The sequence below is a fragment of the Seriola aureovittata genome, chromosome 16 (genome assembly GCF_021018895.1).
Source record: "Seriola aureovittata isolate HTS-2021-v1 ecotype China chromosome 16, ASM2101889v1, whole genome shotgun sequence".
Taxonomy (NCBI): Eukaryota; Metazoa; Chordata; class Actinopteri; order Carangiformes; family Carangidae; genus Seriola; species Seriola aureovittata.
Window position 1 is genome coordinate 20,306,776 of NC_079379.1, and position 27,213 is coordinate 20,333,988.

The 27,213-nt window shown below is 43.0% G+C and overlaps 1 protein-coding gene across 3 annotated transcripts; it reads left to right on the plus strand.

Annotated features, from left to right (window-relative positions):
* Positions 1-6,387: 6,387 nt before the first annotated feature.
* On the plus strand, positions 6,388-22,450 carry khdrbs1b (KH domain containing, RNA binding, signal transduction associated 1b). 3 transcript variants are annotated; one of them, XR_008829871.1, is made up of 11 exons: positions 6,388-6,777; positions 8,901-9,022; positions 10,052-10,168; positions 10,632-10,778; positions 13,401-13,534; positions 14,499-14,739; positions 15,202-15,269; positions 15,599-15,657; positions 16,211-16,399; positions 18,556-18,623; positions 20,844-22,450. XR_008829871.1 is itself a non-coding variant. In XM_056399261.1 (9 exons), the coding sequence occupies exons 1-9, from the start codon at positions 6,684-6,686 to the stop codon at positions 16,315-16,317; spliced, it is 1,089 nt and encodes a 362-aa protein (XP_056255236.1). In that variant the 5' UTR covers positions 6,388-6,683; the 3' UTR covers positions 16,318-17,566. The 3 variants fall into 3 exon arrangements, 1 of the variants encoding a protein (XP_056255236.1); XR_008829872.1 differs by lacking the exons at positions 18,556-18,623; positions 20,844-22,450 and adding an exon at positions 17,598-17,619; XM_056399261.1 differs by lacking the exons at positions 18,556-18,623; positions 20,844-22,450 and having other exon boundaries at positions 16,211-17,566.
* Positions 22,451-27,213: the final 4,763 nt, after the last annotated feature.

Here is a 27,213-nt window from a genome sequence, read left to right on the forward strand (position 1 = left end):
CTAGACTCTATTCAGCAGAGAGAGAGGGGAGACACCATGGTCTGACATATGAAATGGGCTGTGAGCCCCGTTTGATGCTGCTGTGTCACCGAGCAGCAGAGCTTCAGCCGTGACGGTCCACCTGTTGTCGGTAAAGGGAAGCTGAACTGACAGCCGGGTGACGAGTTCATGAACTGGACAAGTACAGAAAAGAGAATTTCCACTCTTTGAAGATGATTAACAGCACAAAATGAATACAAATGATGCCATATTTGATAGAAAAAAATAGAAATCTGTTACAGTTTCTAATGATTTGGATTTCTGGATTCATACTTTAGTGACACTGAAAAGTGAATTTGAATGATTGTCCTGCTCCCTTAAAGTTCACCGCTCAACCTGTCATCTCCAAATCTATTTCAGACTCAACACAACCCAATCATTTAACCTATACAATCCAACCTGTGCCTGTAACCACGTGTTTTTGCTTGTACAGGCAGAATATGAAAAGGACAGGGAGCCACAATGGTAATAAATAAATGGTAAAAAAATAAAAATAAGACAAAATTTAAAAAGCAGTACAGTTGGGGCACCTTTGCGACCTACAACACAAGTATACTCCCACAGGACTGCTTGTCAGATGGTTGAATAGCTTTAACTTTGTGTGCACTTGCTTGTGCAGAGGTGAGGAAGTAAAGCAAGGATGGAGCTTCTCTCTAGCTCTCTTTTTTTCATTTGTTTTTTTTTTTATTTCTATTTCTGCCACTTTTTGTGCATACACCTGAATGCAACACTATGAATGCCTTCCAGGGGAGACTGTCTGAAAATCTGCACCGTCATCCCCCATATTTAAACAATTATCCCGTCTAACCCCTCTCTATGATAGCCGGCTTTTCACTCTCCAGTTTATAGTCGGTGTCTTAACCCCTACAGGCTGAAGCTGAAGTCGTGCTTAGTTCAGAACAGCCATACTTGAAAGGCAAAGTCCCTGGGTCGAGTCAGGCTGCGGACCTTTGTATATGTCTCTCTCTCTCTCTCTCTATCTCTCTCTCTCTCTGTCTCTCCTTTCCTGTCATCTCTCACTATCTATCTATATATCTATCTGTATGACATCACAATAACTTGAAATACGCCATAATACATGTCACAACAACCCACTCCATTATTAATAGAAGAAAGGTGTGTACATACAAGGAGATGGAGACTAGTAAATCCCAGTTAAAATGTGTCTACAACGCAATGAATTCTTCCCTCAGTCTACGTAACGACCCTGTCTGAGAGTCTAAATATCTCCCACAGCCTCTTTACTGTTTGCTTACTGAAGACATAGAACCAGGGCTGAATGCAAACAGTTTCCTGAGTGATCTCCCAGACGTAACGCCGGATATAAAAACTTAACGAGCCACAGGGCATAATGTGAAGATATATATGTATCTATAAAGACCTTATTGGCTTTTCATTTGGGTCCGATGAAAAGTGTGGAGGAGAGAGGGAAAGCCTCTGAGTGTAAGGCATGTTCTACATAAATCGCACACAAGTGCCCACTTGAAAACACACGCAGAGACACTCACACAAACAAAACAAAAATAAAAGCACTCAGAGAAAATAACGAACGGAGTCCTTGAGTGTGAGTAAACAGATTCAGCTGTTCCTCTGCTCCCTGGGCTCAGAAGTGGCCCACTTACTTTCAGAAACAAATCACACACATATCAGACAATATCATTCTTTAAACCGAGTGTTCAGGATACTGGTCAGGTACGATTATGATGTAATGTACAGTATGAACCAGGAGACGTGTCCCTGCTGGATCATTGAGTCTGGTGCTCATCAAGCATGCTTTATGTTGAGTAATAGTAAATGACTGATAGATGATGAGAAACGTGTTCAGCTAACAAAGACCTGTGCAGCAGAGGAAAGTGACGCTAAACTGAAGCATTCCCTATATTACTGATACACCCATATTATCCCGAAAGAATGATAAAACCACTAACAACTTTTTCTTTTTACTTAAAGGTGCATTATTAAACTTTTGACCACAAGGGGTCAGAAGAGCACCAAACACGCTAGCAGACATGACCTAACTATTGACTTGTTATTGCTAATACTTTAGCATGCAGTAAGATACAGAGCAACACTATCATCACTAACAATATCAGTTGTGTTATAGGCCACCGATGAATGTTAAGTTTATTTTCTCTATCATTTGAGCTCTGGTTTGGTCTTTGCTAATGTGAAAAATATCTGGGTTGTTAGCTTGCCAGATGCTAACGTAACTTTACACGTTCTTTATCCGCTAGCTAATTGCTATTTTTGATTTCCTGCTGTTTGGACAGATGAGTATCAGAGATGTTTTGCTAAAAATGTCTCACTGCTGAAAACTAGTCCGCAATGATTCATATAAAAGGGATATATAAGTAGTCAAATGGAAATATTATAGAAAGCATAATAAAAAAAAAAAAAGAGAAAGCCACTACTAGCATAACTCATTCAAACCTCCAACCAAACAATCTGTGGTCAAGTATCAAGTCCACTCAACTGTCCATCGTGAGCCCGTCAATGTTGTAGAAGTGCAATGCTAAATTACAGTAATTCTTTAGGGTCTGGTTTAGGCACAAAAATAAAGATCATCGGGGCTTCATGAAACCAGTGAGTCTGAATGATACAGTAAAAATGGTTCGGCCGTAACACCAAAACAATTGGGTTAAAGACTCTGAAAGACAGCTGCAGAGTGAAAGCTTGTGACCTCTTTCACATTACTTATCTGACTTCTTTGCCTTGCAGATGCAGTTTTTAGTTTTATATTAAAACATCCGTCTGGGAGATTTCTGCCAACAGCCCAAAGGAGGTGAAGTTTGTTTGTGGTGCTCACATCATGGAAACTTTACATTTAAAACATTCAAGAGCAACGCATACTTCCAGAAGCAATGTCCAAATCCAGAGACCTTGCTGTGAATAATTTTCCTATGCAGCTCTATTTTTAAATTTTTTTTACCAAAGAAATAGTCCCCAGACAGACATCTCAAAACTTGGGCAAGTAAAACCAAAACTATTGGCGTGTTGTTAGTGTTAGCAAACAAATGCCAAAATTCCATATAGAACATATATATATAGAACATTATCATCCTTTTGGAGTCGTGTTTCGGCTCCCAGTACAAATGTAATACAACACTCACTAGCCCCTTATTGACCCTTGTATACATATTTAAAAAAATAAAGATATATTAATGAAAGCTTTATTAAGCATTGAAGAACTGTGCTCTTCTGTTAAATCATTATAGTGTATGCCAACGTGTTTGAACTTGAGAAAATGCTACTGAGGAGGATGGAGGATTTTTTTTGTCTGGGGTTTTTTTACTTACAAGGTTGAGAGGTTTCGTCTGTTGCAAGAGCATATTTATATTAGTCTCACCATACTTTAATATAATATAATTTAACATTTCAGAAGATGGATGTGGCCTTCACAGACCTGTGCCTCGACACAATCCTGTCTCTGAGCTCTGCAGGCAGTTCCTTCCTCCTCATGGCTTGTTTTTCTTTTTGTCTGCGCTGAGACCTCATACAGACAGGTGTGTGCCTTTCCAAATCGTTTCTTCTTTTGTCTTTTGCTTTAATGGGGTATAGTTGAAGAGAAAAAAAAATGTTCTTTTTGATTTGCAACTGGCTGCAATATAACAAAATTTGAAAAAATTGAATACTTTCCGAATGAACTGTATTCATCAAAATACAAACGACTCATTATTGATCATCAACAGAACATTCACCTTGAAGGCATAACAGCGACAGACAGAACGTCTCGGCGATGGGATGAAGGGAGAGCTTGTTTTTTGAGGTGATTGGAGAGGGAGGGATGGGTAGTGCAGGAGTGTGGACAGAGGAGGAGATGGAGGAAGAGGGGGGTGGGGGTAGGGCGGTGTTACAGACCTAAGCAGGTGTGACAGTTCTGAAAGCTTTCCTGGGGAAAAAAAGGTTTCTCTGGCCTTGTAGCGATGCTAAACTGAGCGTGACCCTCAGACTGAACCCGGCCATCTCTCTCGCTTTCTTGCCTAAATCGCCCAAGAACAGGAAAACCGTCCACTGACACTGTGTAGAGGATTTAAGCTTACAAATTCCTTTTCTCCTTCTGTTTGTCTCTCCATCACTTTCGCTTTATCTCTTATTTTCTGTTTACTCTCGTGAACTGATATATGAGATTGCAGAAAGATACTGTGGAGACAAAAGTCTATCGATTAAAATTGAAGATCATCTAATTTCTGCCGCCTCCTGATGTGATGGTTTCCACTATGATCGCATTTAGTCGATATGTATTTATTTATATTTGTTTAATTTCGGGTGTCTGAGCAGTGTGTGGGATGGGAATGTCGGTCACTCGGTCTACAACTTTCACCACCAGTCCAGACTGAAATATATCAACATCTACGTAATTGGATTGCTGTGAAATTTTGCTCAGACATTCGTGGTCCCCAGAGGATGAATACTACTGACTTTGCTGCTGTCTTGACCTTTCCTTAGGCTCTGTCGGCAGGTCAAATTTTTCACTTTCCAGTAAAATCTCAACATATAGATGGACTGGCAACCTGCCAAAAAAAAAAAAGCCTCAGCCATATTTAGTGTTTGGTGCTTATTAGAAAATGCTAGCATGCTAACACACAAAACCAAGAGGGTGAACATGGTAAACCTTATACATGCATTTTAGCATACTGACGTTAGCATATGGTCAAAGTACAGCCACACAGACCTGTGCTATGGCTGTAGTCTTGTACTGCAGTTTGTAAAAATTGCAGTGAAACCTGCCAAAAGGAGCTGCTAAGAAATTCATTAGTTTGGCTTTTTGCGGCGTTTCAGAGTCCCAAGATGCTCTACATGCTGTTCTGCAGGCTCCTCCGCTCTAACATGGATAAAACTGTACAGGGAAACTGAATCCTTGCCACTTCTTGGAATCTTTGGGGCATGAAAAATTGTCAGATGCAAAGATCTGGAATCACAATGACTTATATAAGCCTAACCCCAGTGTTTACCCCCTTCCATCTGCCCCTGTTTACCCCAGACTGTGGCTCTGTATGTTAGGGGACGGGGGAAGTCCGCACAAGCAGAAGGCAAGAGCGCGAGCTATCGGATTGGAACTCCTCCACCTGCCAAGAGAAGTAACTCTTCCCTTTTATGAGCCAATTGAAATTCAGCTCACAGGCTATCCATTCTGTCAATGACAAGAGGAGTCAGGACAACCTTGCAACCCCCAACACTAATAACACTGTAATGGTCAGAGATAGATCACGCTGAACGCTGATAGTTAGAGCGGGTCTTCGGCCTCCCATAAGTGTTTATTGCAGACAATTTTTGCCTTCATTTGTTTTGAGCAGATGCATGCCTGGGTACACCTGCGGTCGATCGTAATAGTTTTCACTCCGGCAGCGGACTGACAAATGACCTGCAGTTTTTGCTGTTTGTTCAAAGAGCATCCGCCTGCAGATAATGCATACTACTGTATATGCTTAGGAACCAAATATACAGGAAATGGTCTGCTCTTGCTTTGTATGCATTAGGCCGGCTCTAACCTATGACCCCTCGTGCTCCACTGAATGGCATGACAGGTTCATTACCACCATCTCAATCGGAGGAATCAATCCTCGAAGGATCTGTTCCAGACACTCTCCTCACTGTGCTTTTCACTTGCACAAAAGTGTTTTTAAATCAATAGAAGTGGAGAGCAAAATGGGGGATTAGACTAAGAACAGGCTTCTTCTGATGGACCTAATTTCAGCAGCATGTGGTCCGCTCTTTGTCATGATCAGCACCGCCACTAAGGGGCAGTAGAGAGCCTGGAATGAGAGTACCCACGACTTAGGGGGAACTGAAGACTGCCTGAACTGAAATCATAACAAATTAAACACTGTAGATGTGTCATCATCATTATCCTATTCACATCAGTTAAAGTATACTTGATGGGAAAATGTCTAGCGCATAACAATTCACATGACAGAACATGGCCATTGTCTTTAGTTTAGTTTGTAATGCCAGACTTATTCTTTCAAATTAAAAAGCCACTCAAAGATGAAGATTACAGCACTGATATAACTGTATCAATTGGTATATGTGAAAAAATAAATCTGACATTACCTACACTATACAGCTGACTCCAGGGGTTTTTCTAGATTATCTCAGATAAATAATGGATATTCCTATTCAGTTCCATAACAAAAACATGTTTAACTTGTTAATTCTACCTAATATTATATACAAAACTGTTAATAGTAATATAGTGGCACCATATTACCACCTATACCGTATGTTACCATATTACCACTATCGTAAATCATACAGTGGGGTTATCTCTACTGGAGGCGGCGCGCATTCACACAGCACACAGTAGGCGGCGTCAGTCCGGAGAACTACGTCCTTCTGAGCTCACTTCCGTCGGCTTGAGTCGGATCACTATTCTCCAGTCTCTCACCGCTTTTGTTCTCCCATTTCCATCCAGGCAGCGCTGCTGAAAAGACGGAGCCAGCCGGTTGGGGAAGCCACAAACACGCAAAGTAGCGGACTCGTCTTTCGCAGAGACACCCGGTAGCCACATGCAAAGCGCCGTCTGCACAGAGGATACGCGGCACTCCGTAGTTACATAACTGGACTACTTTTTTTCTATCATTGTTGGGGGTTTTTTCACGCTTTTTTTGTTGCACCGAAACTGACTCCCCCCCTCTAAACTCAAAATGGAGAACGACGACAAATACCTCCCCGAGCTGCTGGCGGAGAAGGACAGCCTGGACTCGTCGTTTACGCACGCCATGAAACTTTTAAACGCAGGTAAAGTAGTGTTTCTTTGTGTTTTATGTTGACTCTCACTATGCGGTTTATGTTTTGACTTAAAGAAAGGCCACGTATACTGCTCGTGAACGCACCTTCAAACGCACACCTCCACGCTTTAAGCGCCATGTGTGTGTGGACGGGACGTGGACTGCCCCACAAACGCAACACTCACATTAAGTATTTTTATAGGTCGGTTATGAGTAGTTGTGATACATTGGTTCATGTAAGAGTTAATTAGTTGCTAGTTAATGAGTCTGTGTCTGAAATTTTAAATAGCCCAAAGCTGATTAGACACCACAGGAGACTCACTTTCAGGTATTCTTCCGAGTAATTTCCGTTTCCTCTTGTGCAGATGCGGCGTCTTTAATCTCCTTTCTTCAGTAATAAAGAGGCTTGTGTCGGGTTTAAACTTAATAATTAAGACTCCTTTAGACAATATGTGTGTTTGTTTTCGGTGCCGCGTTCCTGTTGAGCTCATTGTCTCACAGCTTGCGTTGCGCAGCAGCTTTTTCAAATGTGCGCCAGTATCCGGCGACCGGGGTCACGCCGCCACTTAAGAGCCGCGAGGCGGCCTGGCAGCGGTGATGGAGACCTTCACGTCCCGCTGCGAGTGTCGGCCGCTGCTGAAGTGTCCTTGAGCAAGAGACTGCAGACTTGGCAGCTCCAGGGCTGTTGTCTCGTAGCTGTGCTGGAGGCTTCATCTGGTATTCAGTCTTTCAGATATTGTGGTTGTCAATGCCATATCCTGATATTTGTAGAGGAGCCGCACTATTAATGTCACAGAATATGATTTTTGAAGTGATATCCTGTAGCGAGACTGTGGGATGATATACCACGAAGTACCATAGGACATAAAGGGCAATAGTCACACTAAAGTAAATTAAAAAAAAAAATACATAAAACACCATTGGGGCATCACAGACTGGCCACCATAAACTGTGTTGTTGCCCATGTGCTCTCCCAGTGGTTGTAAGTCAGTTATTTTCTGCATTCTCAAGTTTCTCAGGTAGCTCTGCTAAAGGTTAAGTTGGTCTCTTTTGTCTAACAGGATGTGCAGTATCTAGGCTACATCTCTGAAACTGAGTGTAAGAATGATGCAGAACGACAAAGTGTGTCAGTGTGTTGCGAGTTCCCTCAGCAAAACATCTACTGAGTCCCCCCCCCCCAAACCCACTGCCTCTCTACAATCTGTGGCTGGTAGACTGTAGTGTAGCTGACATGTTTGCACATGGCGGGCTCCGGGGTTGCCATGGCCAGGAGAGAGGAGGCGGTTTGAGATGCTGCTGTTGGTGCCGTGTCACATGGATGAGGTGATAGAAGGTGTAGGGAAGAGCTGGTGGTTAATTCTCAAAAATGTACCTGTGAAAACTAATTTCTCAAATCATGGTTTGAAAGGTTCAGAACTAGGATTATGATCTGGATTATTGAGTAGTCTGAAAATTATTTTCTCAGTTATTGAACACAAGTTTTAGTGTATGAATGGGCAAAATGGTGAGATTACAACTCCTCACATCAAAGCGGTGTGTTCAAATATCTTGTTTTGTCCACTTAGTAGTTAAAAATCCAGATATTCAGTTTACAACAAACCTCCATACTGAGGAAGCTGCAACCAGTGGATGTTTGTAATTTTTTTTACTTGAAAAATGGCTGAAATAATTCTATCAATTGTCACAATAGTCGCTTTAATGGCTGAATCAACAAACTCTTCATTCAGCACAAGAAAGTGCAAATGAAACGCATCACAAACACTCGATTATCATCTTTTATTCATCTGTAAGCAGTGTTGTTTGGCAGTCACTTAACATTGATTTGGTGATTTGTGAGTCAAAAGAATTCAGGATGTTTATGTTAAATAAAAAAAAAAAAAAGTGAATATTTATTTTACGATGTCTGAGATTCATCTGTTAAATCTGTGTCTGAAGATGTAAAGTTTCAACCAGTTTAGTCTCGTGTTCACGCAGACAGTTCCACAGCTTTAACTGCAAATCACCAAAATCGCTGCTTACTTGGGTAATGTAAGTGCACATAAATCCACCTCATGATGATAATGTGCTTTGTCACTTTGAATCCTGTCTGATTGCATGAACACTTTGCCTAAAACAATCCCTCTCCCCTTCTAGAAATTGATAGAATCCAGAAAGGCGAGACTAAAAAGGAGGCAGAAGCATACCTGGACCTTTTCACAACAAAGAACATCAAACTTAAGGAGCGAGTTCTCATACCTGTCAAACAGTACCCGAAGGTGAGCTTTCTTTGCCCCTGGTTTTTCTTTTCTTCCCTCTCCTTCCTCCTCTGTCCTCGTTTTCAGTGTGAACCCCTCTTGATTTAATTTATCCTGCAGCCGGGTTTCAATTATACAAAGCCATGGGGTTACTTGGGAGACTCAAATTACTCCTCTCAACCTCGATCTTTAAGCTCCAGAGTATAATTACAGCTGATACCGGCATGTTTTAAAATATCACTGAAAGGATCAAAATGTTAACATTACTATGGTTAGGATAGCTTTATATTTCAGTGTCATTCAGGAGATTGGATCCCCTCTTCTGTTCAGTCTTACTTTTCTTTATCATATAACTTCAGGTGCATTGATCCACATCATTGACTTAAGGATGATGGTTTATGATTGACAAGTTTATATTGTCTTGCGTAACTGTTAGGATCCTGTTTACTTCCCGACGTTAATAAAAGCTGATAGACAACACAGCCTCAACTGAAATAACGAACTAAAGTAAGATCCATATGCGCTGCCCCGTCCCGAGCATCAGATCAATATGATGTAGGAGTCTGGTCTGTTGGGGTAACACAGCCGTCTGATCTCCCAGACTTAAGGTTTAATTTGTACATCACTCCGCTGTGTCAGGAACGACAAAGCTAATGAGCGTATTCAGATTGCAACAGCCACTTTTGCAACTCCGGGAGGAATTGCTTCCTCGGGGGCATTTTGTTTTTTCTTTTTTGCTAAATGTGTTTGGCAGTGACAGCTAATTGTAGGACACATCATACACACAGTAATTACGTTGTTCAAAGATTGAGGAGGTAAAAATTGCAGCTTTTGATCACAAGTTGGTTCTGGCTCAGTGCTCGGACGATTGTAGTGAATAGTAAGTCACTGCAGGGCTCATATTGACCCTCTCTGGTAAATTTACTACTTAAAGGCTCCAGTATGCACAACACGACCCCGGCCAGTGATTGTGCCTTCACTCTCTCGGCGTTAAACTCGCCTCTGCTGTGATTGTCACACTAATTTTGTTCCGCTTTGTTTTGTTATTAGTTCAATTTCGTGGGGAAGATTTTGGGACCTCAGGGCAATACAATCAAACGTCTTCAGGAAGAGACTGGAGCCAAGATCTCTGTGCTCGGCAAGGGATCCATGAGAGACAAAGCCAAGGTACAACACACCCCCCCACACACACACACACACACACACACACACACACACACACACACACACACACACACACACACACACACGCACGCATCTGGTGTTACACACCTGTGAGAAGGATACTTAAAGCCGTAACACATCTGGCCTGTACTTGAGAAGGGTGGCAGGCAGTGAGCCCAGATGGCGTCAACTTGCAGGATAGCTTGGTTGAACCTAAATGTAACGCCAAGGGCATCCACGCACTGCACATCTGTTCCAGGAACCTTCAGGATAGCCCACTATCTACAACCTGTTATCTGCCAGTCTGATGTGGTTATTAAACTTCATAAAGACAGGGAATACCACACCTATGCCCGATGCCCTCTGAGGTGGATGAAATGAGATTACTTCTTGCATAATTCATTTAATCTCTGAGTTAGCCGTGTGCTCTCTTTGACTCGCGGATACTCCTGTGCCCTTGTTTCAGGAGGAGGGGCTAAGGAAAGGCGGCGAGCCCAAGTACGCGCACTTGTCTATGGAGCTGCACGTGTTCATCGAGGTGTTTGCCCCCGTGCCCGAGGCCTACCTGCGCATGGCCCACGCCATGGAGGAGGTCAAGAAGTTCCTGTTTCCTGTGAGTATGACGTTGCTAATGACTTGTTTGTGTCTTTTTATTCTCCAGTTTATTTGCCTGCCTGCTCAGTGCAGAGAAATGTAACAGCAAATTGTCACCCTATAAATGAAACTAGGGCTGCAGCTAGCTATTGTTTTCACTATTGGGTATCAAACTTACAATCTCCTGAAGCCTAAAGTTCTGCATCTTGTTTTGTCCAATCAGCAGCTGAAACCCTCCAAATGATTGATTCGTTGCATGAGGAAAAAACAGAATTGTGAAATATTTGGTATCTTTACACGATTAGTGACATGTCACATTTCACTAATTTCAGCCCCAACACAAAAGCCACATTTCTGTTTAGTTTGTAAAGTCAGAGTTTTTCCACCTGCAGAGAAGATTTCTTGCACAATACAGTTTTCTTGTTACAGTTTTAATTTAACAACAGAACACTATTTCATACTCAAACTCACACAACAGTGACAAGTCTAATTGCTGGGGAACATTAGGGAACTGAAAGTGGAGTACTCCGTCAGTGAGAGCAGCCCTGCTGAAATTATTTTTGGGTTACTGACTGACTGAGGGTGTGCTTTTCAGAAAGGTGAGCAGTCACAGTGTGTGAGTTAGCAAAGATTTTTTTTGAGGGGGGGGGGGCGCACAGTAGGACAGATGGAGGAGATGGAGTGGGTGTTTACCTGGAACAAACAGACCTGATGGCAAAGTCCAGGCACGTACAGCAATCAGCCTTAGAGAAGGAATTGGGTTGCCTTCAGCAGCCCCTTTCACACTGCCTGTTCAAGGTTGGGACTGTTGTGCCGTTATTCCGCCTCGCAGTTCTGTATGTAAGCTATGAACATGGAATGAGAGCGGGGGGGGGGGGGGTGTTTTTCCAGCAATTAGCCGCCACCAAAGGTAGTCACAAAGCTGGATCACCATCTGTTTAAAAAGGGGAGAGCCAGCATGGCGGGACAGGATGCTGACGCTGTTGTTACATGTCATATCTCTGACCACTGGCGTGCCAATATGCCAGCTTCATTTGGTTCGGTATGAACAAGATAAGCCGGTATAATGACGGGTCTTCTTAACAGCAATACAGCGGGATCTGTTTTAAAAGAGGCAGACGTGACTTGCCTGCACGTCTGTCTGTCTGTCCGGCACTGTTTCTTTACCTGAGTCTCATTCTTCTGGGACTGTGGGGAATCAGCCAGGAGATGTAGAGCCCCTAGACAGATATGTGGGCATATTCACCCTGCGCGGCCTACACTCGCTTTATTGGTTTTATGCTGCGAGGTTTCTTGAGCGTGGGCATGCCCGGTCTGCTGTCAAGCCCAGCTGAAGCCCATAGTGCTCTAACAAAGGCTCTTGCCAGAGCAGGCCAACAGGCCCAGGGGCTTGTGAGAAGCCTTACATTTTTTAATTAGTGTGGACGGTTCTTTTAAAAGAAAGAATAATTTGGATCAGAGGCGAGATGAATGGGCTGATGAACCAGCTGCGGTGTCGGGTTTTGCTATGTTATGTAAAAAGCAGAACCCGCCTTTACGATTCGAGGCTGTTATCTCAGGCCTGACGTCAGTAATTTGGAAGCGAGACATATTTTAATAAATGACTCAGCTTCTCAGTAGATGGGTGGATGTGATTTGTTGGAGAAATGTTTTATGTATCACCTGCACTTCTCAGTTTTTCTTCTACAGGCTCTTACTCTTTTGTTCTTCCTCATCCTCTTCATATCTGTGTGCCTGTATGTCAACTAATGTATGTGCAAAATCAGAGCCTGTGTGGATGAGTTGCATTGCTTGTTAGTTTTCTCGACACCGACACTTTAAAAAAAACATTATCTACATCTAAAGAAACCTCATTGATCTAAATACCTTGGTGGGTACAGACATGTCACCTTGTTAAATGCAGCTGCAGTCGCTCTGCTCCTGGCCTGAGATGAATTTGTAATCAGAAAAATGGTTTGTGTTTTCCTGCTTTTGCTGCAGAAAAATTGAAAGCTGCAGTATGTGCAGCATATTCTGCTATCTGCATTTTTTTTCCCTCCACCTCCTTTTCACCATCATTAGAGCTCCATCACTATTCCAAGTCCAGGGACTGATTTATGAAAAAGAATTGATTGGGTCACAGTGCAGCTCTTGCGATTGCTCCCCGAAGAAAGGCGGCGGATTGTGTGGCGGGGATTTGTGCTACTCAGGCAGGCAGCCACAGTAATCCACCCCAACTTATTGTTTTTTGCGGATAGAGTGAGGTAACTGTTGATGCAGTCGTAGCAGGCTTGTCAAGAAGTGCAGGGAGAAGTGATTTACATTTTGTGCATGATGGAGAGGCACAGGAAGCCAGGGAGTGTGGATGGATGGGCTCCAACCTCCCACATCCACGACCCCCCTTCTCTCTTCACACTCTGACTCACTGGTGCTGAGACTTCTTCTTCCACTTGCTCTGTTAGCCATTAGGAAGATGCCGTGTTTTGAGCAGCTCTGTAATTGTGTTTCACTGTTTTATTCATCACCCTTTCTTCCATGCTGCCTCTTTTTCTTCTTTTCTCTCTTTCATCTGCGTGGCTTCACTGTTCCCATGTCATGTGCTCTTGTTTCTCATCCTCTCTCTCTCTGTTTTTATTTTCCTCTCCTTTGTGGGTGCGTGCAGGATATGATGGATGATATCTGCCAAGAGCAGTTCATGGAAATGAGTTACCTGAACGGAGGCCAGGAGCACGGAGCCCGAGGCCGAGGGGGCATGCCGGTCAGGGGCCGCGGAGTCCCCCCTGCTGGAGCACACAGGTGAGGGAGGTGCACGCACACACTTACAGGGATTCTCACATAACAGCTGCTGGGTCACCGAGGTAACACACAGACCCTGCTGTTCCACTACTACCATGGCAACGTCCAAAATACTATTTTTTTTTATTTTAAAACGCATCTCTTTGGCTACGTTTTTCCTATGATGTTGTTGTATGGACGTGCAGAGACCTGTGGAAGCGATGACATACACGCCCCCTGACGCTCCCTGATTGGTCTGATTAGCCTTGACTACCAGTGGTGAATACGACATGGAAAAATTAAATACAAGCGTTTTATCACTGCAGCTGTCTTTAGTTCATAGTATTTGTTTACGCTTGCTCGCACATGCCCAGTGTACATGAATGGTCATGTATGTATGAGTTTAGTTATTAGTGTGGACGTAGCCTGTATCTGTGCATTAATGAAATTCACACAGCAAGTTAAAGGAATAACAACAGATCTAAACCAATGGCTGCTCAAAGATTGTCAGTTCTTGCTAATTTTTCTGTAAAAAATGTGACAAGGTGTACAATAGTTAATCAATTCCACTGTCATGTCGTACGGTAAATACACAGCTGGAGCCAGAAGCCTGTTAGCATAGCTTAGCATAAAGACTGGAAACGGGGGAAACGGCTAGCTTGGTTCTACTGGCACCTTTTACAGCTCACCAACTAACACATTACTTAAACAAACAAGATATAACCTGTTAATTTGTTAGCTTTAGCAGCACCGGGCTAGCTGTTTTCCTGTTTCTCTAGTCTTTATGCTAAACTATGTTAACTGGCTGCAGGTATGCATTTTCCCCTTTGTCTACATGCTAAGCTAACTAATGTAGTATGCAGATATGAGAGTGGTGCCACTGTTCTCATCTAACTTGTGTGTTTTTCCCATCAATTTCCCATGATATCAAACTGTTCCTTTTTAGAAGAAGACTACAGTGATAACTCTGTGTTCTTTTCTCCAGGGGAAGGGGGATGCCTCCTCGCGGCGCTTCTGCCAGGGGAGGTGTGACTCGAGGCGGCCCAGGCAGGGGTGGCGCAGTGAGGGGTGCACCAGGAGGCCGAGGAGGACTCCCCGCAGCACCCTCCAGGGGAGCTGCGGCACCCCGCGCCAGGCCCCCAGCTGCCGGACCTCCACAGAGGATGGCGCCTCCACCGCCCCACCAGCACACCCCTGCTACAGCCCCAGAGAGCTACGACGAATATGTAAGTAAAACTGCCAGTGGAGGGTAGTTTTCATTTATCCATTTAATTTGTATGTTGCTCTCCTCAGCTCAGTTATATTATAGGTTACTGTTATTATGCAGAGTAACATATCTCTTTAAACCTGTAATTTTAATATGGTAGCCATTAGAAATGATAAAACATTCAAGGAATATGTGGTTTAACAGCCAAAAGATGAGTTTTCCTGTCACAATATGATGCTCTGAGGTTGATGTAGCTCAGTCTGACCTCTTCAACACCCGTCTCCATGATAGTTTTGGGCACCCTGTTAGCTGCTCGTCCATCATCGCAGGAATAAGTGATTTCAGATGCTCGAAACATAAGGGGGAGAGTGTGTCTGCTGTAGTACTTGTGTAGTACTTTGGGGACATCTTGACATTCATGATTCATGAATAAGCCTCTCCTTAAATCTCACTCTGTTTCTCTGTTTCCTTCCCTCTTCAGGGCTACGATGAGAGCTACACAGACGCGGCCTACGAGTCATACGACAGCTATTACAGTCAGCCGCAGGCGTGAGTGAATCAGATGTCTCTTTGGTTTTCACCTGCTTCTCACAAAGTGCACACACATCGCCTAGTTGCTAGTTTCGCTCGAGATGGGATTTGAGTGCAACAGAAATACTTTTTAGCCACTCTGCACAAACTCGGCATTGATGGTGCTTCATGTTTCATGGTTCGGATGGCAGCTGGGACTCAGATGTTCCATGCTAGAGAGCCAAGCTTTGATCTTATTCGTGGAAGCCAATTATCATCCCCCTAGACATTACAGTCAGCAGCTACTTGATGTTTTTCGAAGATTAAAAGTGATTTTTCTTCTTCTCCCCCTGTTTTCTGACCATCAGAGAGCCAGAATACTACGACTACGGACACGGAGAGACCACAGACTCATATGAGTCATATGGTAAGAAAATTATTTTTTTCGCTGTCAACGAACATGAGCCAATTTATACTGTTAGGAAGCTGCTGAATATAAAAAGTCTGCTAAGAATACGACCAAAAACTTGCTTGGTGCTATGAGTGAATTTACATTTACTGGTTGGTTGGTGGTTGCTTGTCTTTACTACCCTGAAGTTGTCAAATTAAACTGAGGCAAAAAATATTGGTGTGCCCCAATGTGTGACTTTCCATTGAAGCAGGATTAAAGAGCAACCAGAATTTAGAGTTAAAGCCAATAACTGGTAACTCTAATGCTCCTTGTGGAGTTTTGAACCACTCATAATGTTTTAACGAGTGGGTCCCCGTTTTGTTTGTGCTATCATGCAGGCAGCACAAAGCATAGCCCTGCTAACTGTTTAGTGCTGTTGCACAACATTTAAACACTCAATGTAAATGTGATTTTTGTTTGTTTCCACTGGGCTTTAGGGCCTGCTAGTACATTTTTTTGTCTGTACTAAATCTTGAGGAGGTTTGAATCCATATTGAATCATATGTTTTTGTTTTTCTGTCCTCTCCAGGCCAGGATGACTGGAACGGGACCCAGCAATTAGGCCCAGGGAAGGCCCCTCCCCCCTCCAGAGGTGCCAAGACGCCTTACCGGGAGCACCCATACCGACAGTACTGAAGCGGACCCGCCACCCTTAACGTGTCGCCCTGACTACCGCCTGTCTACCACGGCAGCTCTTGCTTTAAGCAGCCCGACAAAAGTAATTGTCCGTTTTGTCTTTGGTTTGGTCTTTTCCTACACCGGACTTTATACGAGAGAGCAAATTCGGAACTGAAAATCTGAACTGGTTTTTGAGATTTGACCGCAAACCCCCCTCCCCCACCCCTACTTTGTTGCTCCAACCAACCAACCAACCACCCACCCACCCACCCATCCATCCAACCAACCAACCAACCAACCAACCAAAGCGGCTTTTAGATGGGTTAGAGACGAGAAGTTGGCGTCCTTTTTTTTGTTCTTTTTCATTTGAATTTTTGTTTATGTTGCTGGATTTTTTTTTTCTCTGACCCTTTTTACCCCCCTCTGGCTTTTTTGCATTGTTGATCGTTCATTTCTTTAACTGTTTGGAAGTAATCATTTCTAGTGGAATTAGTGGCTCATTACACACTTGTCTAAGGAATCCATTTTAATTGTTTTTAAATACAAAGAATCTGTCGAGGGTCAGTTGCAGATTCCCATTTAGGCTACATTTCAAAATTCTGTTAATATAGCCAAATAAAAGACCTTTTAAACTTTCAATTATGTAATATAGAAACAAAAAAACGATCTTAAATTAAGTGAAGGTTAAAGAATCAATGTTAATGGAATCAGTACAATTCATTCTTGATGATGGTTTGTTTTTAAATAGTTCTAAAACGTTGTCCATTTAGACTTAGGCAGCAATATTTGTCATTGTACTTAGAGTTTTGAAATATAGCCCTAATAGACACTGTTGAGATGGACTGTCCTCATATCCTCAATTTGTTTTACTTGTTAAAAATTAATTTTAAGACTCTGAAGACAAAATGTTTGTTTAATGAGAACACGGCCGAGAAATGGCCTCCTGTTATGCTAAAAACAGTTCAGGTCTTCATTTTGTGATCTGATTCTCTATAAACTGCATGCTCAAAGTACTCAAAGAAGGATTGGGACAAAAATCTCCACATGGGTCTTCTCTTTCTACAGAGAAGGGATCCTGCAGCTCAATCCGAACTCTTGTACATATTTTAAAACATCCTAACTGTACTTATTCTGCCACTAGTATCTGTACCCTCTCCATAAAATGCATTATGCTACATGTGTAAGCTTGCCTAAATAGGTTACTAAATCTGTCCAAAAGATGTTTTGCAGCAGTTTGTCAATAAAGCTTAGTTTGTTTTTTATGAAACTTAACTTGCTTTATTTGTTTCCTGTCCTAGTAAAATTCTGAAATGGCCTTTTTTAAACAACCTTCAGCAGTCAGATGTAGGTGTTTTCCTTTGTTTCTCATTCAAAATCGCATTTTAAATCTAAATGAATGTATTGACGTCTGAAGAATTTAACCCTACTAAATGATGTCTTGATTGATTATCAAAAGAGCACAACTTATTCTTTCTCTCTCTTTCTATACTTTTTAAAAAGGACCCAGAGGTAAGACCTCTAAAATAACCTGGATAGCTTCCTAATGTGTATAGAGTTCTAAAGCATTGAATGCCTGGGTATGTATAAGACTTTTTCAATCCTCTTACCTGTGGTCGTAATCGTTAATGAGAATTGCTTTTATAGCATCTGAAAATTAACTGAATTCAAACCACCATTCAGGTCTAGGCTTCATTGTCATGAATGACGCTGGCGCGATGGCTACTTTAGTACAGAGTAATGGCAGTGCAATGGAGAGGATGGTTATAACCTAGAGAACTCCACTGTAAAGGTAACCTAACCCTAAATGTTTAATTTCGTAGTGTGTTTATCCATTGACATAAACTTGCTGGTAAATGCGTAGTTTCTTAAAATACTATTACAGTCATGGCAACAAAAAAGAATCGACTCAAAAGTAAGAAAAACGTAACTTCCAATATCTGACAGTAGTGGATTTTATGTACCAAAATAACTGTTCTGTGTACTAACAAAATATGTTAGAATAGTGTTAATGCAACTCTTGCTAAAATGAACAAAGCCAAATCTATGTCAATATCTTCTGTACAGTTGAGCTGCTGTTACTTTTTATTTGGTTGCTTACTGTAATATTTAAAAGGTTCTGCCTGTACAAAGTTAATCCAAAAAAGAAAGCTTGAGTTGCATGAGCATATCTTCTCCTGTAGACATTGCATGATCTCTGTCTCAAATTTCTCTGTGTTTTTAGACAAGGTATTGATTTGGGGTTTGTCCTTCCTTCAGGCACAGCTATCGGTCACTGAGTGCTGGGAGACTGACAGTCCGCTGAAGTGAGACCATACAGACCTCAGGTTGGTCCAACGCTGCACCACTGCTATTCTTTTTTTTTTTTTTTTTTTTTTAATAACCCATTTTAAAGGACCGTACTGCTGGTTTTTGCATGCTTTAAGCCATTATATACACACTCCATTTCCGTTACCTCTACCCATACAGCCAGTCTTTTAGATTGATTTTTCTACCTTCCAGGCAGCCATTGGTATCCATTCATGTTTATACAATATAAAAAATCATCTTGCATAGACTTGAAACCTGCATGAAATGTGTAATCCATCACAGAGAGCCAATCCAGCTTCTTTATTGTTTTTGTCAAGGCTTCATTGCTTTTGTAGAAAGCCGAGTTTTTTTTCTTTGTAATCTTTCCCTATTGGTGCGTTCATGGACACTCAGACACCTGGGAGCTCAAAGTCTGAAGAGTACGACATTTTGGGAAAGCTTATTCACATTTTTGAGTAATTTACAGTGAATGTGATGCTACCGGTTAGCTTCTCTTAGTTAAGCATAAAGATTGGAAATGGAGAAGAAGCTAGCCTGGCTCTGTCATGGGTAACAAAATCTTCCTACTGTACAAACACCAAAGTGTAACAAGGAAATAATGCTGTTTTTTACAGGGGTTAACACCTAGTAAAGTGACTTGCCAGGCTAGATGTGTTCTCCTGGTTCTAATCTTTATGCTAAGCTAACCAGCTGCTGGATGAAGCTTCATATTTACTGTACTGACATGAGAGTCGAAGATCTTCTCATCTAACTCAAGAAAGTAAATATATGCATCTCCCAAAATGTCAAAGATGTCATTAGGATAGCTGTTTGTTTGTTTGTTTGTTTTTGAATAAAACCTCAGTGATGTGATTCTTTTTGCAGCTCAAAGCACTACTAACTAGTTTTTAGACCGTGCGTGCAACGCTAACTAAAAATAAACCTGACGAATTTCCCCCTGTGATGGATTAGGCATTTCCCTCTAAAGTATCCACAATTTGTAGCTAATGGTCTAAAACATTCAAACCCTGGTATGGTCCTTTTTTTCTTTTTTTAACTTTTTCCCATTTCTCCCCAAAGACCATTGTGCAGGAAACTTTGCTTCAGATGCCTCTCGGCCTATTTAGCCCATGTAACATTATGCAGCAGCAGCACGTTCATGATATTCACAGCATTTGAAAGCTTGGTTGATTCTGATGATTGCCCGGCTCCTGTTAAGTCGCCGTGCTTTTGACAGTGTCTGTGAATTGGTGTGTGGCCGCACTAGCCTTCAGCGAGTCTGAGTGAGGGAGAATGCGACGCCGGTGTCAGCGTGGTCTCAGGGAAAGTGACTAATGAGGATCCGTAAGCTCAGGGCTTCTCTGACAGAAGGAAAACGGCAGCGGCAGAGGACTCTGGCGATTCCCGAAATGGAACCAGCAGGAGGAGAGAGAGGTGTCAGAGGGATTTCTCATGATGTCCCGTCAATGCCTTGAAGGCAGGAAAAAGTTAAATGAATGCTTGGCAAAGTAATGCTTGGTGGTCAGACTTTGAGAACCATAACTGTCATTGGCATTTTAGTTGAGGGAAGTCGGATAACAAAGCCGTCTGAGGGCGTTGTTTGAGATGTGCCTTGACAGAAAGGTCACTCGCTTGTTTGAAGATTGTGTTCAACGCCACTAACCGCCAGTTTTCTGACATGTTAGAAAATGAAATCCTGCTTCTTTGTGATGACAAAGCAACACAACAGCTGGTTTGCAGCAGCTGGTTCAGACTTTGTGAGTCCCTCAGAGCAACATTTGAGTGTTTTTTTAATGAAGAAAAAATATTTGCTGCTGCCGTTCAGACTTTACAGAAACGTTGATTTATGAAATATTTTTTTGTCTGGGCCTTTTTGTTTTCATTTGCTGCTATGTTGTAGGTACGTCTGTGATCGCATAAGCTGGTGATTGAGTGTTAATGCACTAACCCACAGTCGCCAGTCTTGCCAGTAATTATGTCTGACTTAGTTAAAATGTTGCTTATCAATTGTTAGAAGAGCTGTGCTGCTTGGCAGGAAAATGACCTTTAATTATTCCAGCCCCTACTTAAAAAAAAAAAAGAAAAAAATGAAATTAAAATTAAAAGAAAAAGTGAAGTAGTTGTTGGTCTAAGCACCACCTCCCATCTGTCCTGAAATGACTGTAAAGCATGAACCAGTGTTGTGTGTGTTAACATGTCTGCTCATGACGACCCCGATCCCACCCCCCCACCCCATGTGCTTTCTCTCTCCTCTGTAGTGAAGCCGTGCACGGGAGCAGCTCAGCATGAAGGAGGTGGTCGGACGAAGCTCTTGGGGCGCCCCAGTTGAAAAGGAGTGGCCCAAAGCCCAGTTCTGTTCCTGGCAGGAAAGGGGGGCAGGGATGGGTGGCGGGTGGGTTGTGGTGGCCAGCTGCCAAGTGACCCACAGGAGCCAGCTGATTTAGTGCCGGGGGGGGGGGGGCTGGCTCAGACTCCCGGACTGAGACTCGCAGCTGGTCAACGAAGACGTTCAGCCCAGTGGAGATCCAGAATAACCAGAGACTGACAAACAGTTCTCATATTACGTGGACTATTTTTTTTATTTTTTTTTATTATCTTTTTTTTTACAGTTTCTCCATTTCATGTCAAAATTGAATTACTGTTCGTTATCCTTGTGTAATTATTTTCTAGCCACGAGTACACCCACTTGAAGCCGTTGCTGATCACATGCCGCTGTACACAGTTTCCGCAGACCACCCCCCTCTTCCAACAAATGTAATTGTTACAGTCTAATTTACCATAAAATGAGAACTCCTGTTATAGTAAGCTGTGAAATTGTTTTTAATTTCTATTAACCCTTGAATTAGATGTGAAGCGAGCTCTTTACTTTTTGCAAGGCAAGCTGTATTCGAGGAGGAGGAGAATCGTCGTGACATCTGCATTTCAAGTATTTTATTTATTTATTTATTTATTTATTTTAAGATTCTGGCAGCGCGCTGTTTAGCATCCATGCCTTATTGCCGCGTGAAATTAGACTCAGTGCTCGCAAGTTAAAGATGCCCACAGAGTGCGGATCAGTATCTCACTGTGGTCGAGTTCACTGCGAGCTCACACACATAATACACACACACACACACACACACACACACACACACACACACACACGCTGCCACATCTTGGCGTTGCACTGCCTGTGTAGCCCTGAGGATATCAAATGCTAATGCAGCAGCGGCCTATTTGCATGTACACGCATGTACCCTCATTGCAAATGTGCAACACTTTCATAACCAATGCTGGCCTGTTCTCGGCGGTTCAGCATCCAAGTATGATAATTCAGCGAGATGGAGCCGTTGGGGGAGCTGCATGTGAGAAAAGGGACAGCGGGTGAAGACAGACATTACTAACTTCCCTCTATCCATCCATCCATCCATCATGCCTCTGTTGATTTGATTCCCCTCTATGCCATTTTCTGCCATTATCACTGATGATATTACAGCTGCCTGTGGTGCTGAGTTACATTTAGAGGTCAAAACTGTACTTTCCTGTATTAAAAACAAATTTTTCTGTCCCGATCTGCTGGTCAGAGGCAGCATTAGCCAAGTCAGAGGCTCCATTTAGCTTATTGAAAAAGCTAGCAGCTTAGAGGATAGAACATTAGAAACCCTCATTTGAGATGAAATGTCAACGGGCCATATCCAAAACAGATCATTTTTCAGCCTTTATGTCTAAAATAACGATTTCTGTGTCTCCTATAATCTAATGAAAGATAAGTGATAGTGTGGAATCCGTCTCCTTTGTTTGAATCGATGAACTGTCAAGAGTGTAAGGGTGGAAAAGAAAGTAAATGTTACTGGGCAATGATCAATAAAAGTAGACTTGAATATGAGCGAGCAGAGTATCAGTCATCTGTGATGTTTCCTCTTGGCTGCAGCTTCCCTTGCAACATAGTCTGCCGTTTCTGCCCACCTCCTTGCAGTCAACTGGCATGGCGCGTTCACATAACGCAACGTGGGAGAATAGATGGAGTAAGGTGAGAGACAGGAGGCCGGAGCTGTCTTGTCTTTTTTTTTTGGCAGTGGGTGGGTTACAGAGTGTGGAGGTGGATGTGTTAAAATGCTGCGAGTGTGTTAAGAGGTGGAGATGCTGCGGGCAGATACGGTGGACAGCTGGATTGCATCTTCTCGTCCTGACGGATTCACACCATCAGAGGAACATGGCGTGCTGACGCCTGGGAAGATGGTGACAATCAGCCTCCGCCAGATACACATCAGCTGCCTTTTCGTCAGGAGAGGCAATAATCAAAGTGACTTGTTGTGCTTAAATTGGGGTGAGATGACCCCCGAGTGTCCTTGATCTCCCAGGGGAATTGCAAGGGAGGCTTTGAAGATGTATAGGAATGCTTACTAAAGTAAACGCTCTGTTCACTCTCGCGTTCACACAGTATAGATAAAAAAAAAAAGACTTCAAGGGTGCAAATGGAAGTCATGTGGCTGAAGTGTTTTTAGAGTCGTTCTACATTTTTTCATCATGTAGGCGGGTATTAACAGGTATACATTACACTGGCTAAAAACTATAGTGCTCAGACATTGCCCAGTGAAAACCATGTCTCTCTGATTTTGGTGATTTAGACTCACATCAGATTAAGTGAATGATGAAGTGTACTTTCCTTGAGAAATGACTGTTCTGTTTGAAAAAGCTAACCCCTTTCTAACAATACGAACTCAATAGATCCCACCAACTGTCGATCACTTGTACTTACTTTATTTTTTTACTTTTCATCACGTGAAATTCATTTTCTCCTGTATTCATCAGGTGAATTTCTGAAGGTTGAAGGACCCATTAAAATGTATTTTACACTGTATGTCAGTGTTGCATATCTTTATTCACTCAGCACTTCAAAACTTTCACATGAGGGAAAAAAAAAGGAAGCAGGTTAGAACTTGTTGGTGAAGGTTCTCAGTCATCCAGGTCATTGTTTTTCAAGAAGAGCTGAATGAAACTGGAAGACGTTTCACCTCTGAGGAGACTCGGGTATTTAACCTCTGTGGGGTCGTTATCAAGGCCATAGATGTCACTCGGCTTGTTTGTGCTCCTGGCTGTTGTAATGACGTTAAAGTACAACAGGCCAACGACCCGACCCCCCCCCCCCCCCCCCCCCCCCCCCCATCTACAATGCTGTCCTTTCATCCCTTCCCAGGAGATTTAACAACCATTCACAATTGGCCTCAGGTGACTCTGTCACAATGTGACAAATTCACAAGTCAGCATGAGATACTTTCACCTGTTGTCAGCGCAGTGTCCAATTCTAGGCTAAGTGAATTAAGGATAACAATGCATACGTTACAATGAGCGGCTGCTGAAACAACAAATCTGAAGTGTTGATGGCTCTTAACATGAGCCCCACTGGCCGTTAACACAGAATGACCACAGAGGCCCTGTTAAGACCTGGTATTAACATCCGTCTCAGGTGATCTGATCACAAGTGGTCGGCTGTGTGCAGGTGTGAACGCACCCGAGACGCATTTAATCCGTGGTCTGGGTCACATGTGGACTCGCTCTTTTAGCAGTGTGAACGCGAATGTGTCCTGGGTCACATTGAAGGGCCGTGTCTTCTACTGACGTCCTCTCCCACAGTCTGATTAGTCCCAACACAGTTTCATAGTGAACCAAAAATATTTTAATATTTCAGATGGATAAAACATTTTATATCATTGCAGAGCTCTCTCTCTCTCTCTCTCTCTCTCTCTCTCTCTCTCTCTCTCTCTCCTCTCTCTCTCTCTCTCTCTCTCTCGCTCACTCGCTCACTCACTCAAACACATTGACAACAGACCCTTGTGTCACAGTCTGATTGGCTAAAAACAACATTGCATACGTATATAGTATTTGCATATAGAGCAGGGACGTGAGATCCGATCACAAGTGGTCAGTAGAGACGTGGAGACGTTTGTAATTCTAATGCCGGGTGTGAACTGACGTGCACTTGTGATCGGATCACCCCAGAAGCACGTTTATGCCACGTCTGAACAGAGCCAGAGATTTAAAACGACCACAAAAAGACATACAAAGAGATGCAAAGAAACTACAAAGACACATAAATCAACCATGAACAGATACTAAATGGCTACAAAGAGACGCACAAGGCCGTGCACTCATTTTCGTGTCTTTTTCTTCAGTTTGGATGTCTTGCTCCTGTGTAGGTGGTGAAAAGTCTTTTTATTATCTGTGCCCAGGGCCCATTGTCTCATAATCTGCCCATGCTCAGTTTTCTTATTGGAACAGCACTTCTTCATGGGCCATTTTGCAACTTCGGCACTCACATGTGTTTTCTTTTTTTTTTTCCACAGTAAAATAGTCCTCTCTCTCTCGATCTCTCTCTCTTTTATTTAGGTCTCTTTGAGGCTTTATTTAAGTAGAACACAAAACTTTCAAGACTAAATGTTAGTGTTTGCATAGGGATTTTGTCCCCCTCTCCTGTGCCGTGTCGTCTGCATAGGGCCCAGTTGTCATCATGGATGGCAGTGCTCAGCGGGGGCTGGAGTAGACAAACTAGGCCAGCTATATAAAGTGGATGAATCTTACTTTTGAAATGGTTGCCATGGAAGACTTACTAGATGCTGCAGTGCAAGTGGGATAGAGCAAAGCTGTGTGTGTGTGTGTGTGTGTGTGTGTGTGTGTGTGTGTGTGTGTGTGTGTGCAAGAAAGAGACTGGAAGCACTTCTTAAGTTGTTTATTAATGACAGACAGAGAAACCAAACAGTTAGAACAGCTTCATTGGGTGTCTGTATCAGTTTCTATAGAAGGACAGAGAGAGGATGATAGAAAGTGAGAGAGAATGAAGAGTGCCTTTAGATCTGTGTGTGGGAGGATATTGCCAGAAAATGTCACACCTGTCATGTTTCCTAAATACATTTATCAAATTGCGAGATCACATTTAAAGAGCAGTTCAGCCGTCTTTTAGTGCAGTTAACAATCTGAAAGCTCACGACAGTCAGACCTTTCACTAATCCTACTGATATTCAAAACCGCGCATCCGTGTACGTGAGAGTACACATGTTCACATGTTGGATTTTTACATCCCCAAATGGCAAGCAGAGATCAATAAGACTCAAGCGGTCTGAAGTCAGCCGTTTCTTTTATCTGCAGACAGCTCAGGTGCGAAGTGGGGGAAATAACGAATGGTGCTCCAACCGGCCCAGCTTGTGATGTCTGCATGCTTCTTTGTCATGTCTGATTTCCATCAAAAATAATGAAGTTACTTCCCCTTGTCTCGGCCCTTATAGCGGTGCTGATTTTGGAGAGGCATTCGTGGGAAGCCCAAAGCAATTTGCAAAAGGGAAAGGTGAGTTTCGTGTGAAGTTAATAGAAGTTGTTCGGACCCATGAGTCACAGCTCATATCGGGGGGGGCGGTTTGGACAGTAACCTGCACTCCCTCGCTTTGATCTGTCAAGACTGTGTGACCTCTACTTTGACCTCCTTCAGCCAATTCCTTCCAGGAGAAGAAACTGAAACTTGACTCACCAGGAAAATCTCAGCATGTGTTGGCAAGGTTAGCAGCATACAGCTTTGATGATAGATTGCACTTAAGTGGTGTGATCATTATCTCCTTCAAAGAATACTGTATGTGCATTGTGTGTCACAGTCGGCTTCCCAGTTCCCCTCGGACCCTGTTTCCAGCCCCCTCTTCACTTCTCTTGAGTCTTGTTCTCCCCTTCATCTCCCCAGATCTGCCATTTTTCCATCCGTCCGCTGGATGTCCGCTGACTGTTTTCCTGTCCATATTTCCACGTACTCACCTGTTACACATTTACAATCACCTGAGCTTCCTTCCGCTACCTTTTTCACCATCTTCTTGTCAGTTCATCTGCTTTTGCTTCGTAGTGTTTTCCTTCGTGCCAGCCTCCTGAATTTGGTTACCTGTTGCCTGTTGCTGCTTGTTAGCTGTTATTAGAGTCTGCATTTGAGTCAGCCATCTTCCAACCTGCGCTCCAGTGGGCTAGCTTCTGGCCTTCTGGCCTCCTGTTTCTTCTTGTCCCAGTGCAGGCTTGCCTTGTGTCTGATTCATTTAACATGTTGTATTTTCAATACAAACATTGCAGTATGTGTGTTGTCTGCACTCCATGTTGTCCATGCCCCTAGTGTGTAGGTGATTCTTGATCAATTTCATGATGCAAAAACTCTGTTCACAAGCAGCATTGCTTACTGGTATTACAAAAGCAACTGCAAAAGTTCATGGAACACCTCTTTGTAAGGCTTCAGAAATATAGTGGTCAGGCTTTGCATTCCTCCTTTCCTTTTCCTCTCCTTTCCTCAAAATCCATTTGCCTTGGTGTTTTACTCGTAGGTCTCTGTGGATGAAAAAAGAGGCGACTCTTCTACAAAGCCGTTGCTGTGTGAGTGTTTGAAAGGCTCAGATTAGGAAGGTAGGCCCTGTGCCTTCACAGACCTCCCCCCGATTCCCGACTCTCTCATCACCAATATCTTCGAGAACGCAGAGCACTGCAGGTAGCCTGTCCAGGCAAAGTGACTGCATGCCCATCTCGTGTCGCTGAGCTTCCCAAGCACTTGGCTGACCTCCGTACATTTCTTGCTGCACTACAAGCCATGTGTTGTGAAGATACGAGCCCGTCCTGGAGAACCTATAGCTTCTC